At 35.8% G+C, this 25,285-nt stretch overlaps 1 protein-coding gene across 4 annotated transcripts in view; it reads left to right on the top strand.

Moving 5' to 3' along the window:
- The window catches only part of LOC106881469 (protein O-mannosyl-transferase TMTC4), a 119,142-nt gene that overhangs the window by 78,203 nt on the left and 15,654 nt on the right, over window positions 1-25,285 (top strand). For all 4 annotated transcript variants that reach the window (XM_014931875.2, XM_014931866.2, XM_052966927.1 and 1 more), the window contains exons 4-10: window positions 768-855; window positions 3,164-3,276; window positions 8,751-8,840; window positions 11,581-11,742; window positions 16,356-16,558; window positions 19,989-20,166; window positions 22,399-22,455. In XM_014931875.2, the coding sequence (XP_014787361.1) occupies window positions 768-855; window positions 3,164-3,276; window positions 8,751-8,840; window positions 11,581-11,742; window positions 16,356-16,558; window positions 19,989-20,166; window positions 22,399-22,455 (891 nt within the window). The remainder of the gene's footprint in view (window positions 1-767; window positions 856-3,163; window positions 3,277-8,750; window positions 8,841-11,580; window positions 11,743-16,355; window positions 16,559-19,988; window positions 20,167-22,398; window positions 22,456-25,285) is intronic.

The raw sequence follows: 25,285 nt of genomic DNA, 5'->3' as shown, positions 1-25,285 counted from the left end.
TATATATATATATATATATATATATGATGGGCTTCTTTATTTTCATTTCCATTTGCTAATTCCACTCACAAAGCTTTGGTCAGCCCAGGTCTATAGTAGAAGACACTTGCCCAAGGTGCCACACACTGGGACTGAACCCAAGACCACATGGTTGGGAAGTAAGCATCTTAACCGCACAGCCACTCCTGTACTTAGCCATGTCATTGTTGCAACAATAATATAATAATTTCACGGAGAAAAGAATAAAGATGGAGTAAGAAAGGAGATGACTGCAAATAGGGGACAGCTATGGCAAAACCAATTTAACAACCTGTGAATACTTATTATATAAACACATAGCAGACCATATGAATAAACTGATTTTATATAACAATTTATTTCTAGCTTTGCTCAAAAATGCAATTTCAAAATCTTTCATCCAAAGTTAAATAAAACTCAATTACGTTAAAATTGTGATCCATTGGTTAAGATCCTTAAGTTAGTTTAGAGCAATGCTATAAATATTTTCTCATATATATTTAATGCGGACAGTAGTTTGTATAAGAAAAATAGATTGAATTACATATAAGGATGATGGAGTCAATGGCTACCATATCATTTTCCTATTAGATTATTTGAAACTATACAAACATTAATATGGCTTTTCAGATTTTATCTATATAACCAGAACTGAAATTTCATAACGGTGCATATGCAATGATTTTTCATTGAAATAGAAATTCTTTGAGGCCTCCATCAACCTGCCAGTGTTATTTATTCTATTCCAGGTTGCTGGTGTTGTTGGACGTGCCGATTTACTTTGTGCTTTACTTGTTACATTATCTATATTATCTTACATCAAGGCATGCAATACAGGTAAGTCTTCATCATCACCACTATCATCATCATCATCATCATCATCATCATCATCATCATCATCATCATCATCATCACCATCATCATCATCGTCATCATAATTTTACATCCACTTTCCATGGTAGCATGTGTCAGATGAGTTGTCAGGGTTTGTTTCCTTATTTGGAGTTACTGCCCACCAGCAGGGCCAGCCCCAGAGTTGCTGGCACCTCGGGCAAGCTGAACTTGGGTGTGTACAAGCTGACGGTCATAGAAATTTCCTTGTATTTGTCATGCCTTCCTTGGCACCCCTGGTGACTGCCCAACTTGCCCATACCTTGAATCAGCCCTGCCTACCAGGAGGGCCATGTCTCATTTATGCATTCATTTTTGACTTAGTGTCTATGATGGATACCCTTTCTAACGCTATTCACTTTACAAAGTGTAGTGGGCACATTTTATCATGGCAAAAGCATGTGAGAGGTTGTCATGTCCTTGACGAGACTAAACAGTCTTCCCAGCCCTATATTCTCTCTCTTTCTTTTACTCTTTTACTTGTTTCAGTCATTTGACTGCGGCCATGCTGGAGCACCGCCTTTTAGTCAAGTAAATCGACCCCAGGACTTATTCTTTGTAAGCCTAGTACTTATTCTATCGGTCTCTTTTGCCAAACCGCTAAGTTACGGGGACGTAAACACACCAGCATCGGTTGTCAAGCGATGTTGGGGGGACAAACACAGACACAGAAACATATACACATACACACACACACACATATATATACATATATACGACGGGCTTCTTTCAGTTTCCGTCTACCAAATCCACTCACAAGGCTTTGGTCGGCCCGAGGCTATAGTAGAAGACACTTGCCCAAGGTCCCACGCAGTGGGACTGAACCCGGAACCATGTGGTTGGTAAGCAAGCTACTTACCACACAGCTGCTCTTGCGCCTATTTAAAAAAAAAAAAGCCAAAAAAAAAAGAACCAAGCAAACGATATATAAGTCTTCAAGCATGCCAGCTCCTGTCAAACCATCTAAGCAATGCTAGCATGGAAAGTGGACGTTAATTGATGATAACGATGATCTATAAGTATTAGTCGCCAAGACCAAATGTTTTATAGTTTTCTAAAAGTACATATTTCTAGTCTATTAGTGTTTTTCGCCTGTAGAGTGTTTGAAGAGGTTGGGAAGGAATAAGGCAGGTATTATATATGAAATATGTATATTTTATATGTAATATATAATTGTAACCTGCAAGTAGGAATACAAGCAAGGTGAAGAAGTGATTTCTCATCAGAGATTGTATGTAGGTGAGATAGCTACAACAGTCTGAATAGGAAAGTGCAAATAAATGTAGGATGATATTAGAGAGGAAATGTGCTTTAGGCTGGTTACAGATGTAGAGGGCAGAGAAAAGTGACCTAGCAAGAAGACAACAAAAGAATATATCAGTACTTTTGGGCTTTTGTGTTAGATACATCTTGAGGACATTGCAATTCTTATGCTAACCCTTTGATACCAACACACCTGTGTTCTGGTTCTGCGTCCATTGTAAAGTGTTCATTAAATCAAAACCTGCCATAATAATGTTTTGAAATATCTTTTTGCTAATATATGTTCCAAAACACTACCTTAATAATAATAATAATAATAATAATAATGATAATAATAATAATGATAATAATAATCTTCTGTACTATAGGCACAAGGTGTGGAATTTATGGGGAGGGGGATAGTTGATTACATTGACGCCAGTACTTGACTGGTTCTTAATTTATCAACCCCGAAAGGATGAAGGGTAAAGTCAACCTCAGCAGAATTTGAACTTAGAACATAAAGACAAACAAAATGCCGCTAAGTGAGAGTAATAGCCCTGACTGAGAGGGAGTGAGAGAAAGTAACAGCAATGAGAGAAAAGAAGGGGTGATAAATGAATAAGGAAGGAAGGGGTGAAAAAAAATCAGCGTTTCACCTCTGAGTATATGTGTGTATGTGTGCAAGGGAAGCATGCGAATGTTTGTATGTGTGATTATTACTTTGTAATTTATTTATATATAAAATACTACAATTAACTGTCATTATTAGTGGCATGCGGTCAGCTAGTAATAATAATAATAATAATAATAATAATAATAATAATAATAATAATAATAAAAATTAGTTATTTTATTAAATCCCTCCAAATTCTTAATTATTTTTCAAAATGAATTCAAACACAATATTCTCCATAAATACAGTCATGAAGGTGTTAATGGTTTCGTTCCTTCTTCTTATATATTTCTGATTTATGTATCTATTTTATTGCTCTTTTTTTTCTTTTTGCAGATAAAAATTGTTTAACAGAAATTCCTGCCAACTTTTCTTGGCTTTGGTTTACAGGAAGCATAATCTTTATGGCATCGTCAATGTTGTGCAAGGAGCAAGGTATAACCGTTATAGTAAGTATGTTAGAATGCCTATGATTACTGCGTCAATTAAATCTTCACAGGTTCTATGTTGTTCTCCAAACAAATAAATACCAGCAATTATTTGGCCCAAACAGATCTATTATTTTCAAAATCATTCTGAGCAGAACCATTTATTTTTGTCTTTTCTGGTAAAAAGTTATTTAGGACTGCATATTTTATATCCTGATCTTTAAAAGATGCTGGGGATTTGGATTCTAATTTTAGCACATCAAGGAGTGACATTGATTCTCTTTCTCTCTCTTATTGACATTCAAAACAATATTGCAAAGTAATTTATTTATTTATTATTATTTTTCTCTTGGCTCATATTCAAAAAAACTGAATCAATCCTGCTGTGTGAATGACACTAATTTGATCAACCAAGAAGGGATGAAAGGTAGTTTTATTTATAGAATGAAGTGAAAGACCTGAGATTGTTGTGGGTGAGGAATAGGTGGAAGCTATAATCTTCATGCCTATTTCAGAACATTAGAGAGATAATTCAACAGAAATGGTTCCAGCTAAGTGTTGAGCTAAATTTTTGGTCCAGCCTATCAAGAGCTCGCTCATTAAGTATAAACAGATAAAAAGAGATTTAAATTAATGGAGGGAGAAGAAATGAAAATGAGACAATGATGTTTTTCCCAAGGTCATGAAAGATGTGGCTTAAATGAGATCTTTTATCTGGTTTCAGTCATTGGATTGCAGCCATTCTGGGACACCACCTTGAAGGGTTTAGCCAAACAGTTGACCTTTGTTCTTATTTTTTAAAGCTTGGTACTCATTCTGTCAGTTTCTTTTGCCAAGCTGCTAAATTACAGGATATAAACAAACTAATACAGGTTATCAAGTAGTGGTGATGGGACAAAGACAGACAACAGTGTGTGTGTGTATATATATCATCATCATCATCGTTTAACGTCCGCTTTCCATGCTAGCATGGGTTGGACAATTTGACTGAGGACTGGTGAAACCAGATGGCTACACCAGGCTCCAATCTGATTTGGCAGAGTTTCTACAGCTGGATGCCCTTCCTAATGCCAACCACTCCGAGAGTGTTAGTATATATATATATATATATATATATACACACACACACACACACACACACACACACACACACACACACATAAATGTTAAGCTTCTGCACAGTTTCTGTCTACCAAATTCCCTCACAAAGCATTGGTTGGTCCAGAGCTATAGTAAGAAGACACCCAATGTGCTAAACAGTGGACTGAACTGAAAACCTCATGGTTACAAAATGAGCTTCCTAACCTAACCACACAGCCATGCCTCAGCCTAAAGCTAATCTTGACTTAAAAATTTCAAAACTATGTAATTAATTTGTTTAACCAGGAATTTATCTTTTATTTATTGGCACTCAACCTCTTTACTCTATTAATTAAATCTCTGAAGTTAATTACTCAAGAGATATCATCTGCATGAAAAATAATAGTTTAAGTTAATGTTAGCATATTCAATGTGATAAGCATGGAATGTCTAATTAGAAATATTTCAGGCTTGGTTGTGTAGTTAAGAAGTTTGCTTTAGAATCATGTGGTTAAGAGTTCAGTTCCACTGCAAAGGTGGTGTTGGGTGGTGTCCTGTTCTAAAACTAATATCTTGTGAGTGAAATTGATAGACAGAAATTATAGAAGCCTACCATGTGTGTGTGTATAGACACACACACATACACTCACTGGAGCTTGATGCAGCCGTACTGCTTGTCAAGTCCTGTCAAACTGGCCAACCCATGCCAGCATAGAAAACGGTTTTAGATGATAATGATGATGGTGATATTGTGTGTATGTGTTTGTATAAGTTTGTCATTTGCCTTCAACTTCACTGATGATAAACAAAAGCCTCATTGTTCATATAGCAAGGCTTTTGTTTGCAGTTCACTTCTAAAGCATGTCCAGGCTTCTTGACATCCTGACCTATTAAAAGATTAATTCAGGCAGTGTTATTTTGTTTCCAGTTCTCCACTGAATCCTATCTGGACTGTTTGGAGTTTGATAGACTGGGGTTTTATTATCTTCCTTGGAAGCAGGTATCAAAAAGGACATCTGACTGTAGGAAATGCTGCTCCAGGATAGTCTCAACTGATCCATGTATTTTTTTGTTTTGTTTTGTTTTAATACAATTTTATCCCAGACAAGGTTTGAAGTCACTGTAGCATAATGGACTACAAAGAAAGAAAAGAGGGGGTCTACAAATTGAAAAGATATCAATTGACAGAAAGCTTAAGGGAATAGATATCGTAGACCTGAGGAAAACAAAATGATGGTTGTGAGTTCCAGAGAGCAGTAATTCGGAAGAAGAGGCTTTAAACTGAAAGGACTTATGACTGACAGGAATCTCAGCACAGAAACGATGCACCTGAGAAGAGAAGAGGGCGATATATTTAAAGATTTTGGCAGAGGGTACTAATTCGTCAGTCATGACCATGGAGACACTTACAGAAAAGACACAGTGAAGATACATTTTGATAACGAGCCAAAGATGTCAACCTAGTAGGAAGTAGAGGACCCATCATCCTAATGATTTGATTCTGAATTTGATCAAACAATGTAAGCATGGAAAAGTAGATATTAAAACAATGATGATGATGATGATGACAGAAAACAATATTAGTTTCATAAGTAATATTATTGTAATTAACAAGTACATGAGACAACTCTGGACATGTTCTGTTATTATTAAACCTCTTCAATGAAGTATAAGCATCATGTCATTAAATATGTTAGCACTATTTTAAATATTCTTTTTTTCTCTTGAAGATGGCCGCCGAGTAATTAACTTTAATGATATAGTTGTTTTGAAATATGCTAATTGTTCATACCTACTCATATACAATATTTTACATCTACTTAGTGATTCTTTCATACCTACTTTGGTAAGTGCAGAAAGTCTTCTTATATGATGAGGTTTAATAAGACCAAAACATGCTCCAAATTGTCTTCCATACTTGCTAAAACAATTTAAATAATTACAATCAATGAGTTAGTCTTTTCCTCGCTATATTATTTCTAAATAAATATTTTTATGCTTCACTACATTAAGGAGAAAAACATTAACTTTATTCCATAAATATTTTTCTTTTAATATAAGGTCAAGTTTTAAGGAAACAGCATTATTAACTCAAACCTAATATGTCAGAAGTGCTTATTGTATCAAACTAAAAAGTTACAAGGTTAAATTGACCTCTAAAAGATTTGAACTTAGACAAGAGAATTATCTCATTTGTGTTTCACCTCCCCACACACCCTTGCTATATAAATATCATTTGTTCAAGTAGGAAAATATGTGAGCTAATTTACTTGGTTTGTCTTCAAGGGAGGTAACTATGGATACACTCCAGGAAGAAAATTAGGTGAATTTTAGCAGTTAATTACAGACGGAAGTGTATAATGATTTTTACTGTAGTTTTTTTGCTCAAGTGATGCACAGCTAAAATGTCATAGAGCTTGGCTTTTGACATAGATAATGTGGGAATAATTTGAGATTTATACGATTTTTCATCTACATATTCATAATGTAGATGAAATACTTTTCCTCCTTTTTGTTTTTTATACTTTTTTTTTTGTTATTTCAACTTAAAATTTTCCATTTTCCTGTGATTGTCAAGGAAGTGATCTATTTGGTATTTTAATTAGAAGGTTCTAACAAAATGCAGTCAATTGAAATATTTTTCAACTCTAGAAAAAGTTTATGTGACTAATTTGTCTTTTAAGAATAGAATTTAAAACTTATTTTTCGGTAAGTCATAATGTTCAACCTCAACCTTTTAGCATTCCGATTACTCTGGCAAATGTAATGCTTTCTTTATTCACATTGTTCTGAATCAATCATGCATTATCTCATTGCTTTGAGATTTTGATAATGTGATGGTTTATTTTTAGGTATGAGAGGTCAAACCCAACTGGTTTGAACATTAACCCTTTGAGCGCTGACCTCCTGAACCTTATTTGACCATATACCTGGCACTCCACCAGTGCTACAGTATAGAGCGGTGCTATGGTATAGAGAAAAATAAGCCATCCACCGGTAAACCGGTGTTAAGGGCTCAAAATGTTAAACAGGTAGATTGTTTGGACTGGATATGACTTGTTGAAAATAGAAATAATAGACAGAAATAGACATCTTGCAGTAAAGAAGATATGTAGCTACTTCAGTAGAAGAGAGAGATAGTGAAAATGTGACGGGGGCTGGGTACATTCAAGTTACAGGGTGGTGTATATAAATGAAGTGGGACCAAGGATTAGATAGGGTGAGTGGGTGAGTAAGTTTGCAAGATTGCAAAAGGTGAGTGGGAGGTATATATATATATATATATCATCATCATCGTTTAACGTCCGCCCTCCATGCTAGCATGGGTTGGACGATTTGACTGAGGACTGTTGAAACCGGATGGCAACACCAGGCTCCAATCTAAATTTGGCAGAGTTTCTACAGCTGGATGCCCTTCCTAACGCCATATATATATATATATATATATATATATATATATGTATATGTATATATATGATGGGCTTCCACACAGTTTTTTGTTTACCTGATTTTCTCACAAGGCATTGGTTGGCCCAGGGCTATAGTAGAAATTTCTTGCCCAAGGTGCTGCAGAGTGAGACTGAACACAAAACCACAGCCATACTTGTACCTATAGCAGAAGAAACCTGCACAAAGTATTGTGCTGAAGTATTCAAACCCAGAGCTTCTTAGTTGAGAAAGAAACTTTTTGATTGCTCAATGATGAGGTCATATAAGAACAAGTTTACCTTACAACAAAAAAAAAAAATAAATAAAATCAATGACATAGGAATGTGGTGAAGAAGCTTGGTTCCCTACCATGAGGTCTTGGGTTCAGTTCCACTGCATGGTACTAAAGTGGGTGTTTTCTCCTATAGCCTTAGGCTAACCGAAACCTTATGAATGAATTGGGTAGACAGAAACAGAAAGACACCCATTCTGTATTGTCGATCAAATTTTGTCAAAGAACATTTATTTGTAGATAGCAATATGATTGAGTTCCTTGCAAGTTTGCAATATAGGTTTAATTCCTGGTTAAGCTACATCTCCTTCCTTAACCCTTTTGATATCAACATGCTTGGGATCACCTGATTTCATGATAAACAACCTTTAATTTTACAGTGTTCATATTAATTTAAAACCTGTCATAATTTCATCTAAGAACTTGTTTATGAAGCCATGTTCCAAACACTAGCTTAATAACTACGTTAGTTATATTTTACTAACTCCTTCCAAATTCTTGATAATTTTCAAAATTTATCAAACTAATAAGGTCAGAAAAGTGTTAGTACTTATATCTGGTGTTTCCAACTGGAAAGAGATGGACTCCATATTATACTTCATAATTGTTTTTGTTACAGACCTAACCATCCATCTATTGATTGTCGGATGATTTCATTTTCATCACTTGTTTCCTCTTATTTTTTTGCATTCAGGGTATCTGCAGTGCCTATGATATTATAATTGTATGCCGTATTGATCCTCTACATTTCATATCATTAATAAAGAACCAGAAAATACCAAATGTAAGTTGTTAAAAGCAGAGAATATGATTTATATTTTTGAATTATAGGCATATCTTGTGATATACCATTCCTACTTATTTTATACCTTGTTTTGGAAAACAAGACTGTGTCTGTCTTTGTAAGATTCAAGTTTTACATTTTAGACCAAATAATATATATGTATGTATGTATGTATGTATGTATGTAATGGAGTTGCATGGCTTAGCGGTTAGGGTGTTAGACTTATGACCATAAGATTGTGGTTTCAATGCCTGGACCAGATGATGTGTTGTGTACTTGAGCAAAACAAATGCTGCTCCAATCTGCTCAGCTGGTAAAATTGAGTAAAACTACAACAAACCAGCGTCTTGTCCAGGGAGGAATATATACACCAGAAAATCAAGGAAACTAGCCTTATGCTCCTTAAAGAGTAATGTGGACTAACCATGTATGTGTATGTGCTTTTGTTTGTGTGTGTGTGTGTCTGAAGGGAGTTTATAAGTTTGGAAAATGAGCATCCTCAATATAAAGTAATAGACTGTGTATATTATTATTACAGCTTTATAAGTGTCTGGTGATTATTTAATTGTTCTTTCATTCAGGAGATTAATATGAAACCATTTAGTAACACCTTGGTTGTATTTGGTGCTTAATTCATAATACGTTATTAATAACATATATAAATCAATTATTTGTCTTGAATACATATCACATTACAATGTTAAACAAATTTGTGTGTGTGTATATATATATATATATATATATATACATACACACACAAACACACACACACACACACACACACACATTTGTTACTTGCTTGTAAGCTTCTAATTTCATGGTTAAAAGTTGGTGAGTGTCTCTGGCATTGTATCATAGCTATTTGTTCTACAGCAGATGCCTGGTTTGATTCCTGTGAGTGACTTTGTCCGCTTTTATTGTGTAATGGGATTTTACTCGATATATTATGATGAGCTGTTAATTATTGTTACATTTGCATTTAATCAACTCCAGGAAAAGACTGATATATAAATTACAAATATATATGTATATAGTGAAGTTGCATGGCTCAGTGGTTAGAGCCTCAGGCCCACAATCATGAGGTAGTGAGTTTGATCCACAGACTGGGCTGTGTGTCGTGTTCTTGAGCAAGACATTTTATTTCACATTGCTCCAGTTCACTCAGCTGCAGAAATGAGTTGCGATATCACTGGTGCCAAGCTGTATCAGCTTTTGCCTTTCCCTTGGATAACACTGGTGGCATGGAGAGGGGAGGCTGGTAAGCATGATCAACTGCTGGTCTTCCATAAACAACCTTGCCTGGACTTGTGCCTTGGAGGGTAACTTTCTAAGTGCAATCTCATGGTCATTCATGATTGAGGGGTATCTTTATTTTTATGTATATATATATATGCTCAAGTGAATAAAAATGCACATTGGATAAGTGTCAACTCATTACAGCTGTTTCTCACATAACTTTTAAGGAAGAATGAGAACATGATATCATTATAAAAGATTGTAATCATCAGATGAGAACATAAATTTTACAGAACAAAGGGGTATCCCAGAAAGGCAGCAGAGGTGTGTCTGTCGAGGCCGAGCTATGAAAAGGGAAATGACCAACAATATTAGTCATTAAAATGTAGTTCTTGAGAGAGTATAATACGATATCTAAGGTCAGTGCCCCGGGAGAGAAGGAGTCTGTTAGTCTAGAACAAGGGTAGACTTGAGTAGGTTTTTCAACATAATTTACAGTAGGGTAAGAATGGTGGTGATTAGGAGAGGTCATAAAAAACTATTGAGAGAAAAAAAGGGGATATATGAATCAACCATAGGGTGAAAGAAAATTAAAAGTAATGCATAACATGGACAAGCTCCTTAGGCGCTAAATACTCATAGGGTTGGTTTTCTCTGTGTACAAAACCAAAATATTCTCCGATATCTCGACTCCAACCAACCATTGGCTGGAACCACAGACATCACTCAACCCTACCTGGTGCATGACTTTCAAGTACCTGATTCTATTGGAATCCTCATCTTAATTCTTGTGTGTGTGTGTGTGTGTGTGTGTAATAATTGTGACAGAAATAGTCTTAACATCAAAAGGCAATCTTTATGTCCTGCTTCATGTGGATGTTTTGTTATAACACCAAACACTGCAGGACAGTGCATGAAAGCACTCATATTTATATCGTCAGACAAGGATTGTCTGCTGCAGCTGCTTACTGCCAAATCACATGATTTTGCCATTTTGGGTTCCTCAATGGTAGACATCTGGTAGTGTCATAACAGCCAAATCTCACTCATTTCGTAATAAACTTGTTGGTTATTTGCGAAATCAGTAGCTGAAAAGACACTAAAATTCTATATATTGTTGACAGTGAGATTTGGCTGTTTTGTTGCTACTAGACATCTGCCACCAAGGAACCCAAAACAGGACTAAGTCACTTAATTTGGCAGTTCCAGAGGTTGTAGCAGATGATTCTCATCTGTCAGTGATGTAAATATAAGTGCTTTTATGCACCATGAGTTCATGTAAGAGGTTCTCTCTAGGTAAATTATGCAGTATTTGGTGTTCTAACAAAACATTCATGTTAAGTTGGACATAAAGATTACCTTTTGATATATATATATATATATATATATTTGTAGCCATCTGGTTTGCCAGTCCTCAATCAAATCGTCCAACCCATGCTAGCATAGAAAGTGGACGTTAAACAATGATGATGATGTATATGTGTTAATTAATATATAATTTCAGAAAGTGCCTTGTTGGGGGAAGTCTTTACTTATACGACACCTCATATTGATGGTTTCTGGAATTCTGTTATTGGCTCTTCGATGGAAGCTGATGGGATTCAAACCTCCAACGTTTCAGATTGTTGATAATCCACATTCATTTGTCTCAAGTTTTTACCTCAGAGTAAGTCATAATCTATTCTCAAATTTATTTATAGTTTCCTTGTTTTTGTTTTTTTTATTTTTGTTTTTTGCATATAATCTGGTAGAAAAGTATACTAATGCTAGATATTAAGGAAAAAAAAAACTCCTGGATCTTTTATCTTTTACCTTTTACTTGTTTCAACCATTAGACTGCAGCTATGGTGGTTCATCAATTTGAAGAATTTTAGCTGAATCCAGCACTTTTCTTGTTTTAAAGTCTGGTACTTATTCTAATAACCTCTTTCACTGAATCAATAAGTTATGAGTACATAAACACACCAACACTGTTTGTCTAGTGATGGTAGGGACAAAGATACATGCACACACTCACACACACACACAATGTTTAAAAGCATAAACTACACTCTGTGGTATTGTACATAGCTATGTATGTCAACAGAAATGAACTAGTCACATCACCTATACAAAATGTGCGTATGCGTGCATGTGTGTGTGTGTGTGCAGGTACAGGATTATACTTAAACTGGTTGTATGTTTGCAATAAATTTTCATGTGTCAATACAACTAAGTAGAGAACATCACATTAGTTGATCTTCGGTATAACTTATAAATGAAACTAGTTTTAAGTAACTTGATAAACTTGTGAAGTGTTGTCTCCGTGTTGCAGAGAATGAGAAATCTTATAAAGGCAGAGAAAGCTGTATGTTTGTGTGGTGGTGAGGGAGATGGATATTGAGATAGTCTAAGTCAAATAAAGGATAATTCTATTGCTTTCTACACAGATTTCCAAATAGGATTATGGAGTTATGTACTTTGCTCATGAGCAGATTGTATAACTATTTGTGTGAAAAACCTTAATACTGAATTCATGACCTCTGTAGAATGGAGTCTGATACATTGAACCAATGATCTTTAAACCTTTTGTTTTGTTTTGTTTTGTTTTTTTTGTTTTTTTTAGAGTCAGCTCAGTAATTGGTTCCCAAAATGGTAACCTTATAAATATCTATGCTTCAGAGATTGCCATTTAAAATCTGGATCTCAAAGAATATCTGTTGAAATGTCTGCAAATTTCTGTGACCTCTCTAACAGCATGTTCCTACACCCTTCACAGCTTGCTGTGATACAGCTGTTGAAAAACCGCAGCTGTAGCTATACAGTAGTAAATAGATGAATAAATACCAAATCATATAGAGGGCTAAAAGTGCTTTACGTTATTTTTTTAATGATGAAAATAAATAATTAGATGTATGTTTCTCTTTCCCTTATATATATATATATATATATATATATGTGTGTGTGTGTGTGTGAGATATAATACAGATGTCTATTTAATACACTGAGGATATATCTGTTTGCATTATGTGAGAGTTAGTGGGGAAACACAAGACATCACTTGCTCAAGTTTGGTTTGAGTAATAAAAAATATCCGTCATATGTAAATAATGTACATAATTCATCTCTTAAATATAGAACTGGAATAAAAAATGGGGTTTCATTCCTACTTTGTGGCTGGCTGAGTAAGAAGGGCATCCATAATTGTTCTAATAAAAATATATAGTTTCCTATCTCTCCAAGCATAAAATATTTAGTTGTGTGCATGTGATAGAGAGAGAAGAGGGGAGAGAGAAAAAAACCTTTACTATTTACACTGCATAACATGTTATGTAATTATACGAATATGTATCTCTCTATGTGTGTGTGTGTTTGTGTATATATTACATATAATAAATATTATATAATTATGTGTAATAATATATATATATGTATTTATATTTAGCTTTTGTTTATTTTGTGGTAAACAGTGATTATATTTCCAATCCATGGTTTAATTCAATTGGCCTTTTGTTCAACTGTACATTAGAAAGAAGTTATTTAAATACTATAAATTCTGATTGTTGCATCTTCATGTGATCATTGAATCAACAGTCATTTATCATGGATCAGGAGGATCTTTGTCAGGAATTTCAAAAAAGACCCACTTTGATGTATGATAAATAACGGTTGATTTCAATAAGCACATGAAAATGCACTGATCAGAATTTACTGTGTGTGTGTATTTTTTTTCTTTCTTTCTCAGTCTGTTGATCTATACATTTGACCAAAAGGTCAATTGAATGAAATTTGGAAATGGTTCCCCTGTTTATGTTATACATGAATAAACATAATAATATATATCCTATCATAAATACATACAATATTCATAAGTATGTATAATATCTCTATGATATAAAAATATTATATCTAATAATATAACAGTTGTATATATCTGTCTTTATAATACAGATGTCTATATAATACAACGATTATATAAAATTAAATATTTATATAATATGCTACACACACACACACATCAAATGCCAAGTCACATTTCTCTTTTATCATTTGCTGCCTTCTGTCTGTCACACTAGATGAATATGGAATGAGAAAGCAGTGGCTATGCTGAGTGAGATGGAAGAAAGAAAATATTATAAAGGGGGAGATTATATAAATAAACCTGTGGAAGGGGGAGATAGTGAGAGAGAGAGAAAGAGAGAAAATAACTAGTAAACAAATCTGGAAGTCAAGAGAACTGACAAAATGAAACTTCAGAAGAATGCAGAGCTTGGCTGGAAGCAGAAAGATAAAGAATTAAGAGTAGTCAGACATAAATACTGTCACCAATATGTCTTTCCTTCTGTCCATCACTGAGCATTCTGGGAACAAACTTTGCACAAATTTGGCACATATTCAGATCTTCATGACTAATTCTCTGCACAGTTGCCACACCAACTTGAAAGTGTATACTTATTGTCTTTATAAACACACAATGGTCTTCATCCAAAACATTACGAATTTTCTCAACCAGCTCTGATGTTCTGATTGTCCCTCACACACATCCCATCATCTCTTACCCACTCTCTACTGTTCTTGAACCTCTTGTGCCAGTGAAAAACTGATGCTTGGCTCACATAAGTTAATTCGTAAGCAGTTTGGAGCATTTCATATGTTTATGTAGCATTTTTGCCCAGTTAACAGAAAACTTTATTGCAGAGTAAGCCTCTAAATTGTCTTCATGCCCTGACTCGTCGTCGTCGTCGTTTAACGTCCGCTTTCCATGCTAGCATGGGTTGGACAATTTGACTGAGGACTGGTGAAACCAGATGGCTACACCAGGCTCCAATCTGATTTGGCAGAGTTTCTACAGCTGGATGCCCTTCCTAACGCCAACCACTCAGAGAGTGTAGTGGGTGCTTTTACGTGTCACCCGCACGAAGGCCAGTCAGGCGGTACTGGCAACGGCCACGCTCATCTCGCTCAAGAAACCTCATGTGTCACCCGCACAAGTGCCAGCCCAGGGGCACCGGCAACGATCCCGCTCGAAAATCCTACAACAACCCCACACAAGAGCCAGCTCAGGGGCACCGGCAACAATCTCGCTCGAAGAAATTCCATGTGTCACCCGCACTGCATTGTACAAACTAGTTAGCTATGACCAGCAGGTTTTGGAAGGGTTAGGGTTCAAAATGCTGTCATCTCCTTCAAACTGGAATTAAAAAAATTTGGGCATATCACTTTATTAAGTATACAGAAATGACATATTAAAATTACAATAATTTAACCCTTTAGCATTTGAACCCACCATATCTGGCCCAAATATTCTACTTGTTTTATGTTTGGACATAAATTCGACGTTTCACACCTACCCTACAATGTTATTCTTATGATAAACAACTATATCATTTAGGTCTCAAAACTACGAGATAATGCATGATTAATTCAAAGCAATCTGAATGAATAAGCAATGACATTTGACAGAATAATCTGAATGCTAAAGGGCTTGGACAGTTATAACTGTCTCTCTCCTTAAAAGTCCCAAAACTTCTGGAATGCACCTCATATGAAAATCCATTGAAATAAACTAATGGCAATTTGTAAAATTAATACTTTTAGAAATTCACAACAAATTAAGTGATTATATATGAGATATATTCAATCTCTATAATATATTGCATGAAAGATTACAACAGGCATCATGCTAACAACTCTTGTATCTCTGCTGCAAGCAAAATCTTTCTTTTGTGTCTGCCTGTCTAGCAATGTCACTGTATTTCTCATCCACCCTTTGTTTACATTTGGTACACTGCACAGAATTCCTACCAACTCCTTTTCTGTATATTGAGCAAAGCCACCTCTTTGATTATAGCAGGATCCTGTCTTTTTAACTTTTACTTAAAAATTTTGTCTTTGCTAAGTTTACTTTGGAGCCTCTTAATTCTGGATGTTGCTTCCTAGTTTGGAATTTCTTATATTTCTTTGACACATTCACCTACGAGAACTAAATCATCAACATACAGGAGTTCCCACTGGCAACAAGTCTTAAACTTCTATGATACAACCTGGAGAACTATAACATATTAGAGAGAACTAAGAACTGAGCCATGGTGGATGTCTACCTGCATGCTATATTCCTTTCTGAAATCATATCTTCTGGCAGCATCTCTCTCTTTATGGCTTGCATGCCTTGGAATGAAATATTCATGTAATGTAATAATTATGTGCACAATAAAATGTTCAGTCTTTTTAATTACAATATAATAATTAAATATATATATATATACACTCAAGCAATTTCTTTATTTTCTTCCTTTCTAGTCCATCAACTACAGTTACTTGTATGCTCTCAATGTATGGTTATTGTTAAACCCATGGTGGCTTTGTTTTGATTGGTCGATGGGATGTATTCCTACTATCGAATCCTTCCTTGATCCAAGATGTGTTCTTGTCTTACTCTTTTGGGTAGGATTTTGCACATTCTTACATGTTTCTGTTACTTGTAGTCCAGGACACCAGAAGAGGTAATCATTTATTCAACTTACTCATATTTTTACTTATCTATCATTTGTTACAAACTGAAAAATACAGGATATTCTTTTAACATTTCATTATCTTCTCCAAAATTTATCTTGGCTTTTGATGCAAATTGGTTCTTACATCAAAATGTCACCACTAACTGAACTGGCATAAATCATAAAACCTATCCATAGAATATATATAAAGACTCCCTTTGGTCATGAATGACCATGGGATTGCACATAAAAAGTTCCCCTCTGAGGCACAAGTCTGGGCAAGTTTGTTTATGGAAGACCAGCAGTCGCCCATGCATTCCAGCCTCTCTCCATACCACCAAAGTTATCCAAGAGAAAAGCAAAGGCCGATACAGCTTGGCACCAGTGATATCACAATTCATTTCTGCAGCTGAGTGAACTGGAGCAATGCGAAATAAAGTGTTTTGCTCAAGAAGACAACACAGAGCCCGGTCCAGGAATTGAACTCACTACCTCATGATTGCGAGCCCAATGCTCTAACCACTGAGCCATATATCTGAAAAGGAAGCACACTCTAAAGCATTAAAACAGTAATATATTTAGAAAGTAGTTTATTAATACCAATCAGAGAGTGACCATTGATATCACACTTAGCTAAGTGCTTTGTAGGTGCAAAACCAGTGGCCACCCTCTGACTGGCCATAACAGATGACCTTTTAAGTATATACATATATATGTTGGTATGTATGCCTGTATGTATATGATGGTGTGGTGATGATAACTCCTATTCATCAGGTCCCCAGTTTGCGGATAGAGGAATGATTTGTAGATATACAGGTTAGCTGTGATACTCAATAAGCAGCCCCAGACAAAATCACAGGTCGCCCTTTGGCAATGCATAATACCTGTTAGTTACCCTGCCAGGGTCATGGTGAAACTTTGAAGCCTTGAGAAGAGTGGAAATGCCACAATCATTGGAAAGCAGGATGGTGGTGGGGAATGAAATGCATAACATGAAAAAAATACTTCTTTGTCCTTTCTTCCCACTTTGCAGAACAAATTACACTTTTATGAATCTTGGCCTGGGAAACCCGTCAGTTTGACTGACACTGCAATTGTCTATAGGACCTGCAACCCTAGACAAGAAATTAGCAATCAAAAGACACTATAAATAAGCAAGCTCAACCAGATGATGATGATATAGATCGAGAGATAGATATGAGAGAGAGTGTGGGGAGAGGATCTTCTATGTCATGTGATTTTAATGCATAAATATGAAAACTTACATATATCTATCGATCTATTTAGGTCGTCCCTCAGGACGCCCCACTTATATATAATTGGTTGACGTAGTTGTGATCATCATCATCATCATCATCCTTTAGAATTATGTGTCTGTAGAATGTTTAGACTATTGGATTTTACTCATAGGGTATTGGAATCTTAATAATGGATTTACAAAGACAACTACCAATCTTAAAAACAATTGGATTTTATTCACAAGGTATTGGAATCTTATATGTATACCATTCTGCCTAAACAACGGATTTACAAATACAATATCCCTACACTCACTCTTTATTTCCTATCTTAACTAAACTAACTATTGCTTAATCATCCTCTCACACCGTCTCCGATGAAGGGTTATAATAAATATCCTGGAAACAGCTGTAAGACATTCTATTTATAAATGTTCTATATTATACACAGCCTTGGTTTTTTATCTCATTACGAAAAGTAAATCCTTATATACACATATATATTTGACTTCATGGTGTTTAGTCACCTATTTTTCCTGGTTGTCACTGTGACTTTTCTGACTGTCACCTCACCCTGGCTTTCTTAGGTGTCGTCATTGCACCTCAACTTTCTTGGCTGTCACCTTCGTAATCTGGGTTTCTCATTAATATCATATATCAGACAAAGGTGGTAACAGTTCTGTTACTAAGACACCACTTTCCCTCTTGGCGCTTCCTGCTGTACAGGCCACTGGACAAGGTAGAAGCAAGGTTTATATACTGTGATGCATAAGCCCGAATTCTCTCTCTCTCTCTCTCTCTCCACATGTATATATGTGTCTGTGTGTATATGTATATATATGAGTGTTCATATATATATATATATATATATCATCATCATTATTGTTTAACGTCTGCTTTCCATGCTAGCATGGGTTGGACGATTTGACTGAGAACTGGTGAACCAGATGGCTGCACCAGGCCACAATCTGATCTGGTAGTGTTTCTACAGCTGGATGCCCTTCTTAATGCCAACCACTCTATGAGTGTAGTGGGTGCTTTTACGTGCCACCGCCACGAGGGCCAGTCTGGCGGTACTGGCAACGGCCATGCTCAAAATGGTGTTTTTTACATGCCACCTGCACAGGAGTCGGTCAAGCGGCACTGGCAATGACCTTGCTCGAATGTTTTGTTCACGTACCACTGGCACAAGTGCCAGTAAGGCGATGCTGATAACGATCACGCTCAAATGGTGCTTTTTACATGCCACTGTTGTCCATGCTGGCATGGGTTGGACAGTTTGACTGGGCTGGCACACTGGAAGGCTGCACCAGACTCCAGTCTGATTTGACATAATTTTCTACGACTGGATACCCTTCCTAATGCCAACTACTCCGACATTGTAATAGGTGCTTTTACATGCCACCAACATGGGTGCCATTTGTGTGACCCCAGGGTGCAGTTACATGCCACCGGCAAGGGTGCCAATTTGCACAACACTGGTATCTGCCACGATGGTGATTTTGCTTGGCTTGATGGGTTTTCTTCTCAAGCACAACATGCCAAAGGTCTTGGTCATTGCCTCTGTGAGGCCCAACACTTGAAAGGAACTCAACCACCTTGCTCCGTGAGGCCCAACACTCAAAAGGAACTCATATATGCATATATATACATTTTATCATCTTATTTCTCTTATTTGTTTCAGTCATTAGGCTGTGGCCATGCTGGAGCACTGCCTTGAAACATTTTAGTTGAATGAATCGACCCCAGTACTTATTTGTTTTTTAAAATCTGCTACTTATTCTATTGGACTCTTTTGCCAAACCGCTAAGTTGCAGGAACATAAACACACCAACACTGGTTATTATCAAGCAGTAGGAGGACAAACACACACACACACACACACACACACACACACATTATACATATGATGGTCTTCTTTCAGTTTCCATCTTCCAAATCCACTCACAAAGTTTTGGTCAACCTGAGTCCATAATAGAAGACACTTTTAGCCTGCGGTGTCATTCAGCGAGACTGAACCCAGAACCATGTGGCTGAGAAGCAAACTTTACCACACAGCCACTCTTATATTTTGCATGTATTTATAAGTTTCCCAGTATCAAAAGACTGCTTTGTTCATCTCCCCTATGTTTATCATCATTCATTTATTTATTTACATTTTATTTGTAACTCTTTCTCTCTCATTTCTATTTCATTGGCAGGCTGCTTCTTTTATCCATTGCATTTCTACTCATACCATTCCTTCCGGCCAGTAATCTGTTCTTTCGTGTTGGTTTCGTAATAGCTGAACGCATCCTGTACTTGCCCAGTGTTGGCTACTGTATGTTATTTGTGATTGGGCTCCAGCAGTTTTGTCAATACAGTGTCTTTTCTAAAAAGGTAAATATGTCACTCAAAATCTTTTACGTTTTTATTTACTTTAAAAAAAGTTTTTTGCATACAAGCATTAGACATGGCTGTGTGGTAAGAAGTTTGCTTCCTAACCACTTGGTTTCAGGTTCTGTCCCACTACATGACACCTTGGGTAAGTGTCTATGTTCTATAGCCTCGGGCCAACCAAAACCTTGTGAGTGGATTTAGTAGACAGAAACTGAAAAGAAGCCCTTCATATATATGTTGTGGTACTCCATTGGTTATGACGACGAAGGTTCCAGTTGATACAATGAACGGAACAGCCTGCTTGTGAAATTAATGTGCAAATGGCTGAGCACTCCACAGTCACGTGAACCTTTAATGTAGTTCTCGGGGATATTCAGCATGACACAGTGTGACAGGGCTGGCCCTTTGAAATACAGATACAACAGAAACAGGAATAAAGAGTGAGAGAAAGTTGTAGTGAAAGAGTACAGCAGGATTTGCCACCACCCCTGCCGGAGCCTTGTGGAATTTTAGGTATTTTCACTCAATAAACACTCACAACACCCGGTCTGGGAATTGAAACCGCGATCCTATGACTGTGAGTCTGCTGCCCTAACCACTGAGCCATTGTGCCTCCACTCATATGTGTGTGTGTGTATGTGTCTTTGTGTTTGTCCCCCACCAGTTTGACAACTGGTGTTGGTGTGTTTATGTCCAGTAACCTTGTGGTTTGGCAAAAGGGACTGATAGAATAAGTACCAGTGTTAAAAAAAATGAGTATTGGGGTCAATCTCTTCAAGCGCTTGCGAAGTTTAATGGTTGTTTTTAAACTGTATAAATAAACTGAAGTCAGTTACGGATTGACACTGCATAAAAGATAAGTATTATAAAGCATCTACCTGACATTAATCTTATAACGCTTTTAAGGTTTAGCTGTCAGCTTCATTGAGTATACAGAAAATATTTAATTGCAGTTACATGTACCGAAGCAAAATTGTTATTGTTGCTGTTGTAGTTATTGTGACATTTAAAGACTGAACATAGGACACTAGATTGCTTTCAGTACTCAGCAGAGAGAGAGATAAAGAGAGAAAATTGTCTTTGATATTTCTATAAAAACAATTACAGATCAAGTCATCCTCAGTAAATACAGATTGTCAGGATTCCATTAATTATCAACAGGATGTTGTTCGTTTTAGTTATCTTAAGAAGTTCAATGATTAAGTTGCAACGAAATCTATACAAGCTCGAATCGATCATTAAAAGAAGTTATCGAGTTGAACGTAAACTGTCAGATGAAAACTAGAATAAAGACCTAACAAGTGAGATTCTACATGGTCGTTTGACATGGCAGATATAGCAGCTAAAACTCCATCATATTACATCCGCCATTTTGAAAAAAGAAGAAAGAATACTGAATAATTTAGTCTTAGATATTTTTATTGTTGAAAACAACACTGTTCATGGTTGAAACAATAAAATGAAATTAATTAATTCTAGAAGAACTCAAACTCTCAAACATTATTGGTCATTGGACTCCTTATTCGCCTAATCACCAAACCTAGAGCTTAACTATGGTCTATCCATAGCACTTACTCAGCATTACCTGACACCTTAGGGTCTTATTGACACCATTACCTCTCATAACCTCTCTCTCTCTCTCTCTATATATATATATATATATATATATATATATATATTCATCTGTTACACATGCATGAAGGTTTTACAATGGTGTCTGAAGAAGCAAAAGAGAAGGTTATCTTTTCTTTCCTCAGATACTGCACAAATTTGCTGAAGATCTCTGTTGACTAGATATCTAGATATCACTAGTGAGAAATTGTGGAATGAAAGCGACTACAGGTACTAAACAAACAAACACACACATGCACACACAAGCATGTATGTGTATATATATGGATGTACATGTATGTATATATGAATGTACATATATGTGTCCAAATATGTGAATGCATATGTATGTGTGGATGTATATGTGTGTGTACAAGAGTCTGTGTGGGTTTATGTACATTATATGTGTATATACATGTGTATGCATGTATGTACCAGTGTATGTACATTTGTGCGTATATATGACTGTACATGTTTGTTTGCATGTGTTTGTGAATGTATACGTTTGTATGTGTGTGTATGTATGAAATTTCAAATATCCTTTATGAAATCTAAAAATGATAAGCACACATTCACAGTTCAGCCGTAGTTTATCCAAACAATCATTTCTTTATCTTTCAGGTTGTGACTTCATTGTTAATATTTTTGGTTGTTATAAACATATACAGATCAGTGCAGGTAAAACTTTTTGTTTTATATTTATAATAATGAGCTTCTTGAATACAATGCTCAGGTGCATGACAGCATACACCTTATGCATTAATAACATAATGAAGGGATTAACAGCAGGTGTTTCTTGAAGAGTCTTCTCTTACAATACAAATTATTTAACCCTTTTGTGACAAACCCACCTGTGATTGTCTCATGTTTTAAACCATTTGTTTAAAATGTTCATATTTAAATTAAAACTTCAGTCGCAGTTTTATGCTGTTATCTTTAATTATGTTACAAATGCTAACTAAATGATGTAAAGTTAATTATTTCACTAAATTCTTTCAAAGTTTTACTTTCCAAATTTAGTTAATGTCAGGTATTTTGTTAAAAATGTAATTAGCAAAGGGTGAACAGCAAAGCTGTGTGGTTACAAAGTTTGTTTCACAACCACATTGTTTCAGGTTCGGTCCCACCACACGGTACCTGGGGTGTCTTCTATAATAGTCCTATGCTGACCAAAGCCTTGTAAATGGATTTGGTTGATGGAAACTGTGGAATCCTTTCCTATGTTGATGTGTGTGTGTGTGTATACAGAGAGAAAGAGAGAATTACAGTATGGAAGACGTATTAACCATTCAAAAACACACAAAGATTGATAACTTCACTTAGACATTTTTCATTTGGTGTCAAAATTTTGTCACATGAATTGAGGAATTGCAACCTGGTCACTGATGCAGTTCTACTACACCTCCAAAATGTGTGTGTGTGGTGTGTGTGTGTCTGTATGCCTGTGTCTCACCACCTGACAGCCAGTGTTGGTTTGTTTCCTACCTTGTAACTTAACAGTTCAGCCTTATAAATCTATAGAAAAAGTACCAGGCTTTGAAAAAGGAATAGGTACTGAGGCTGATTTATTTGACTAAACCCTTGGCCCCAGCATGGCCTTCACCTAATGACAGAAACAAGTAAATGAATGAAAGAAAGTGTTTGTTTGAAAAGACCTGCTGTTCTACTGCCTGTTGGAGTAGTAGCTAATAGTAGTAGTTGTAGGGAATAGAATATAATAGTGTTGATCTAATCTTTCCTCCTACACTACACCTTATATATTTAAGCAGCAGGAAAATAAATAAATAATAACTTAGTAATAAATGAATAAACATCTGCTCTTTTATATTTCATTCAAAATTAAACTATAAAGCAGATGATGACATTTGTTTCAAGTTGTTGTTGACCAGTAACTCAACAATCCACTTCTATTGCCTTTTAAGAAAATACAAGATTGTTCAGAAATGTCACCTTTTGTCTTTAATACTTTCTTTTAACTAAACTAAGAATATAGGTTTGTACCTAAACAAAAAGGGGATAAGAAGGAGCATGATTGTGTGATTGAGGAGTCCTTTTCACAACATTGTTCCAAGTTCAGTCCCACTCATAGTCAAGGCTTATTTGAATAGGGTTCAGCCAGTATATTGGTCTGAGGTCTGAAGAGTCAAAAAGGAGCATGTAAATATCTGACAGGGCCCTTCCACATAAAATAAAACGAAAGAAAGAAAAAAATTCAGAGCCCCTGCTTATGGCATCATGAGTTGGCCAATAGTTTTTGAGTGTAATTTGGTAAATGGAAACTATACAGAAGCTTGTATATGTATGTACAGTTATGCCTCACTTTATGAGGACCCCCTCTTTGCAAGACCCTAGGTTTACGAGTTTTAGTTTATAATAAAATTTTCAAGCACAAGATCCATATTTTGAATGAAGTGCCAAAGTTTCTACTACTATAACAAATGCTTTTGCATGTTACTGAGAAATTTATAGAGAGCGAAAAAAACTTCTAAGCAAATAATTCTAGACTTGTTTTTTAAAAAGAAATCTACAATTCCGTCTATGAGTGTTTATGAATTGGCGATCGTGTCTACAAGTGATGCTGTGCATGAGTCTTGTGCAAGTGAAAGTGATTCACAAAATAATTATAATAATATTTTTTATCATAAATGATCTTGACATTCTTTTTACTTTACATGAAATATTCTTTACATTCTACTGTTGTTTTATTGCCATTTATTTACGAGTATTATAAATTTTATTGCTAAAATATTTTTCTGGGAATGAATTACGATTTATAACATTGCTCCTATGGGAAATTATTGCTCTGCTTTACGAGTTTTTGCTTTATGAGTGGTCTCCAGGAACAAATTAGCTTGTATATTGAGGCATTGCTATATATCTTTTGCCAGTGTGTATATCACCAAGAGATAAACATCAGTTAGAAAAAACTGAAAAAAATTGGTGATCATAGAATGGTTTTTCATTTACTCCAAGTTACATACTTTGTCTCTCTCACTGTCGAAAAGGCAGTGAACCACTGATTTGTTCACTGGAAACCTATAAACAGCAATAATATTGGTTTAAAATTTTGGCACAAGGCCAGCAAGTTCATGTGAGGGATACCAGTGCTCAACTGGTACTCATTTTATTGACTCCAAAAAGATGAAAGAAAAAGTCAACCACAGCAGAATTTGAACTCAGAACATAAAAATAGACAAAATGCCTCTAACTATTTTGCCTAATGAGTTGTAGTGCACCTGAGCCTCATCATCATCAGCATCACATCATCGTTTAACATCCATTTTCCATGCTGGCATGGGTTGGATTGTTTGACTGAGGTCTAGAGAGCCAGCGGCTGCACCAGGCTCCAATCTGATCTGGCAATGTTTCTACAGCTGGATGCCCTTCCTAACACCAACCACTCTGAGAGTGTAGTGGGTGCTTTTTATGTGCCACCAGCACAGGAACCAGTCAGGTGGGCCTGGCAATGATTACGTTCGGATGGTGCATTCAACATGCCATATATATA

This window comes from Octopus bimaculoides, chromosome 4 (assembly GCF_001194135.2).
Source record: "Octopus bimaculoides isolate UCB-OBI-ISO-001 chromosome 4, ASM119413v2, whole genome shotgun sequence".
Lineage (NCBI taxonomy): Eukaryota > Metazoa > Mollusca > Cephalopoda > Octopoda > Octopodidae > Octopus > Octopus bimaculoides.
Note: the sequence above shows the minus strand (reverse complement) of the source record. Positions and strands in the feature narration are given on the sequence as shown.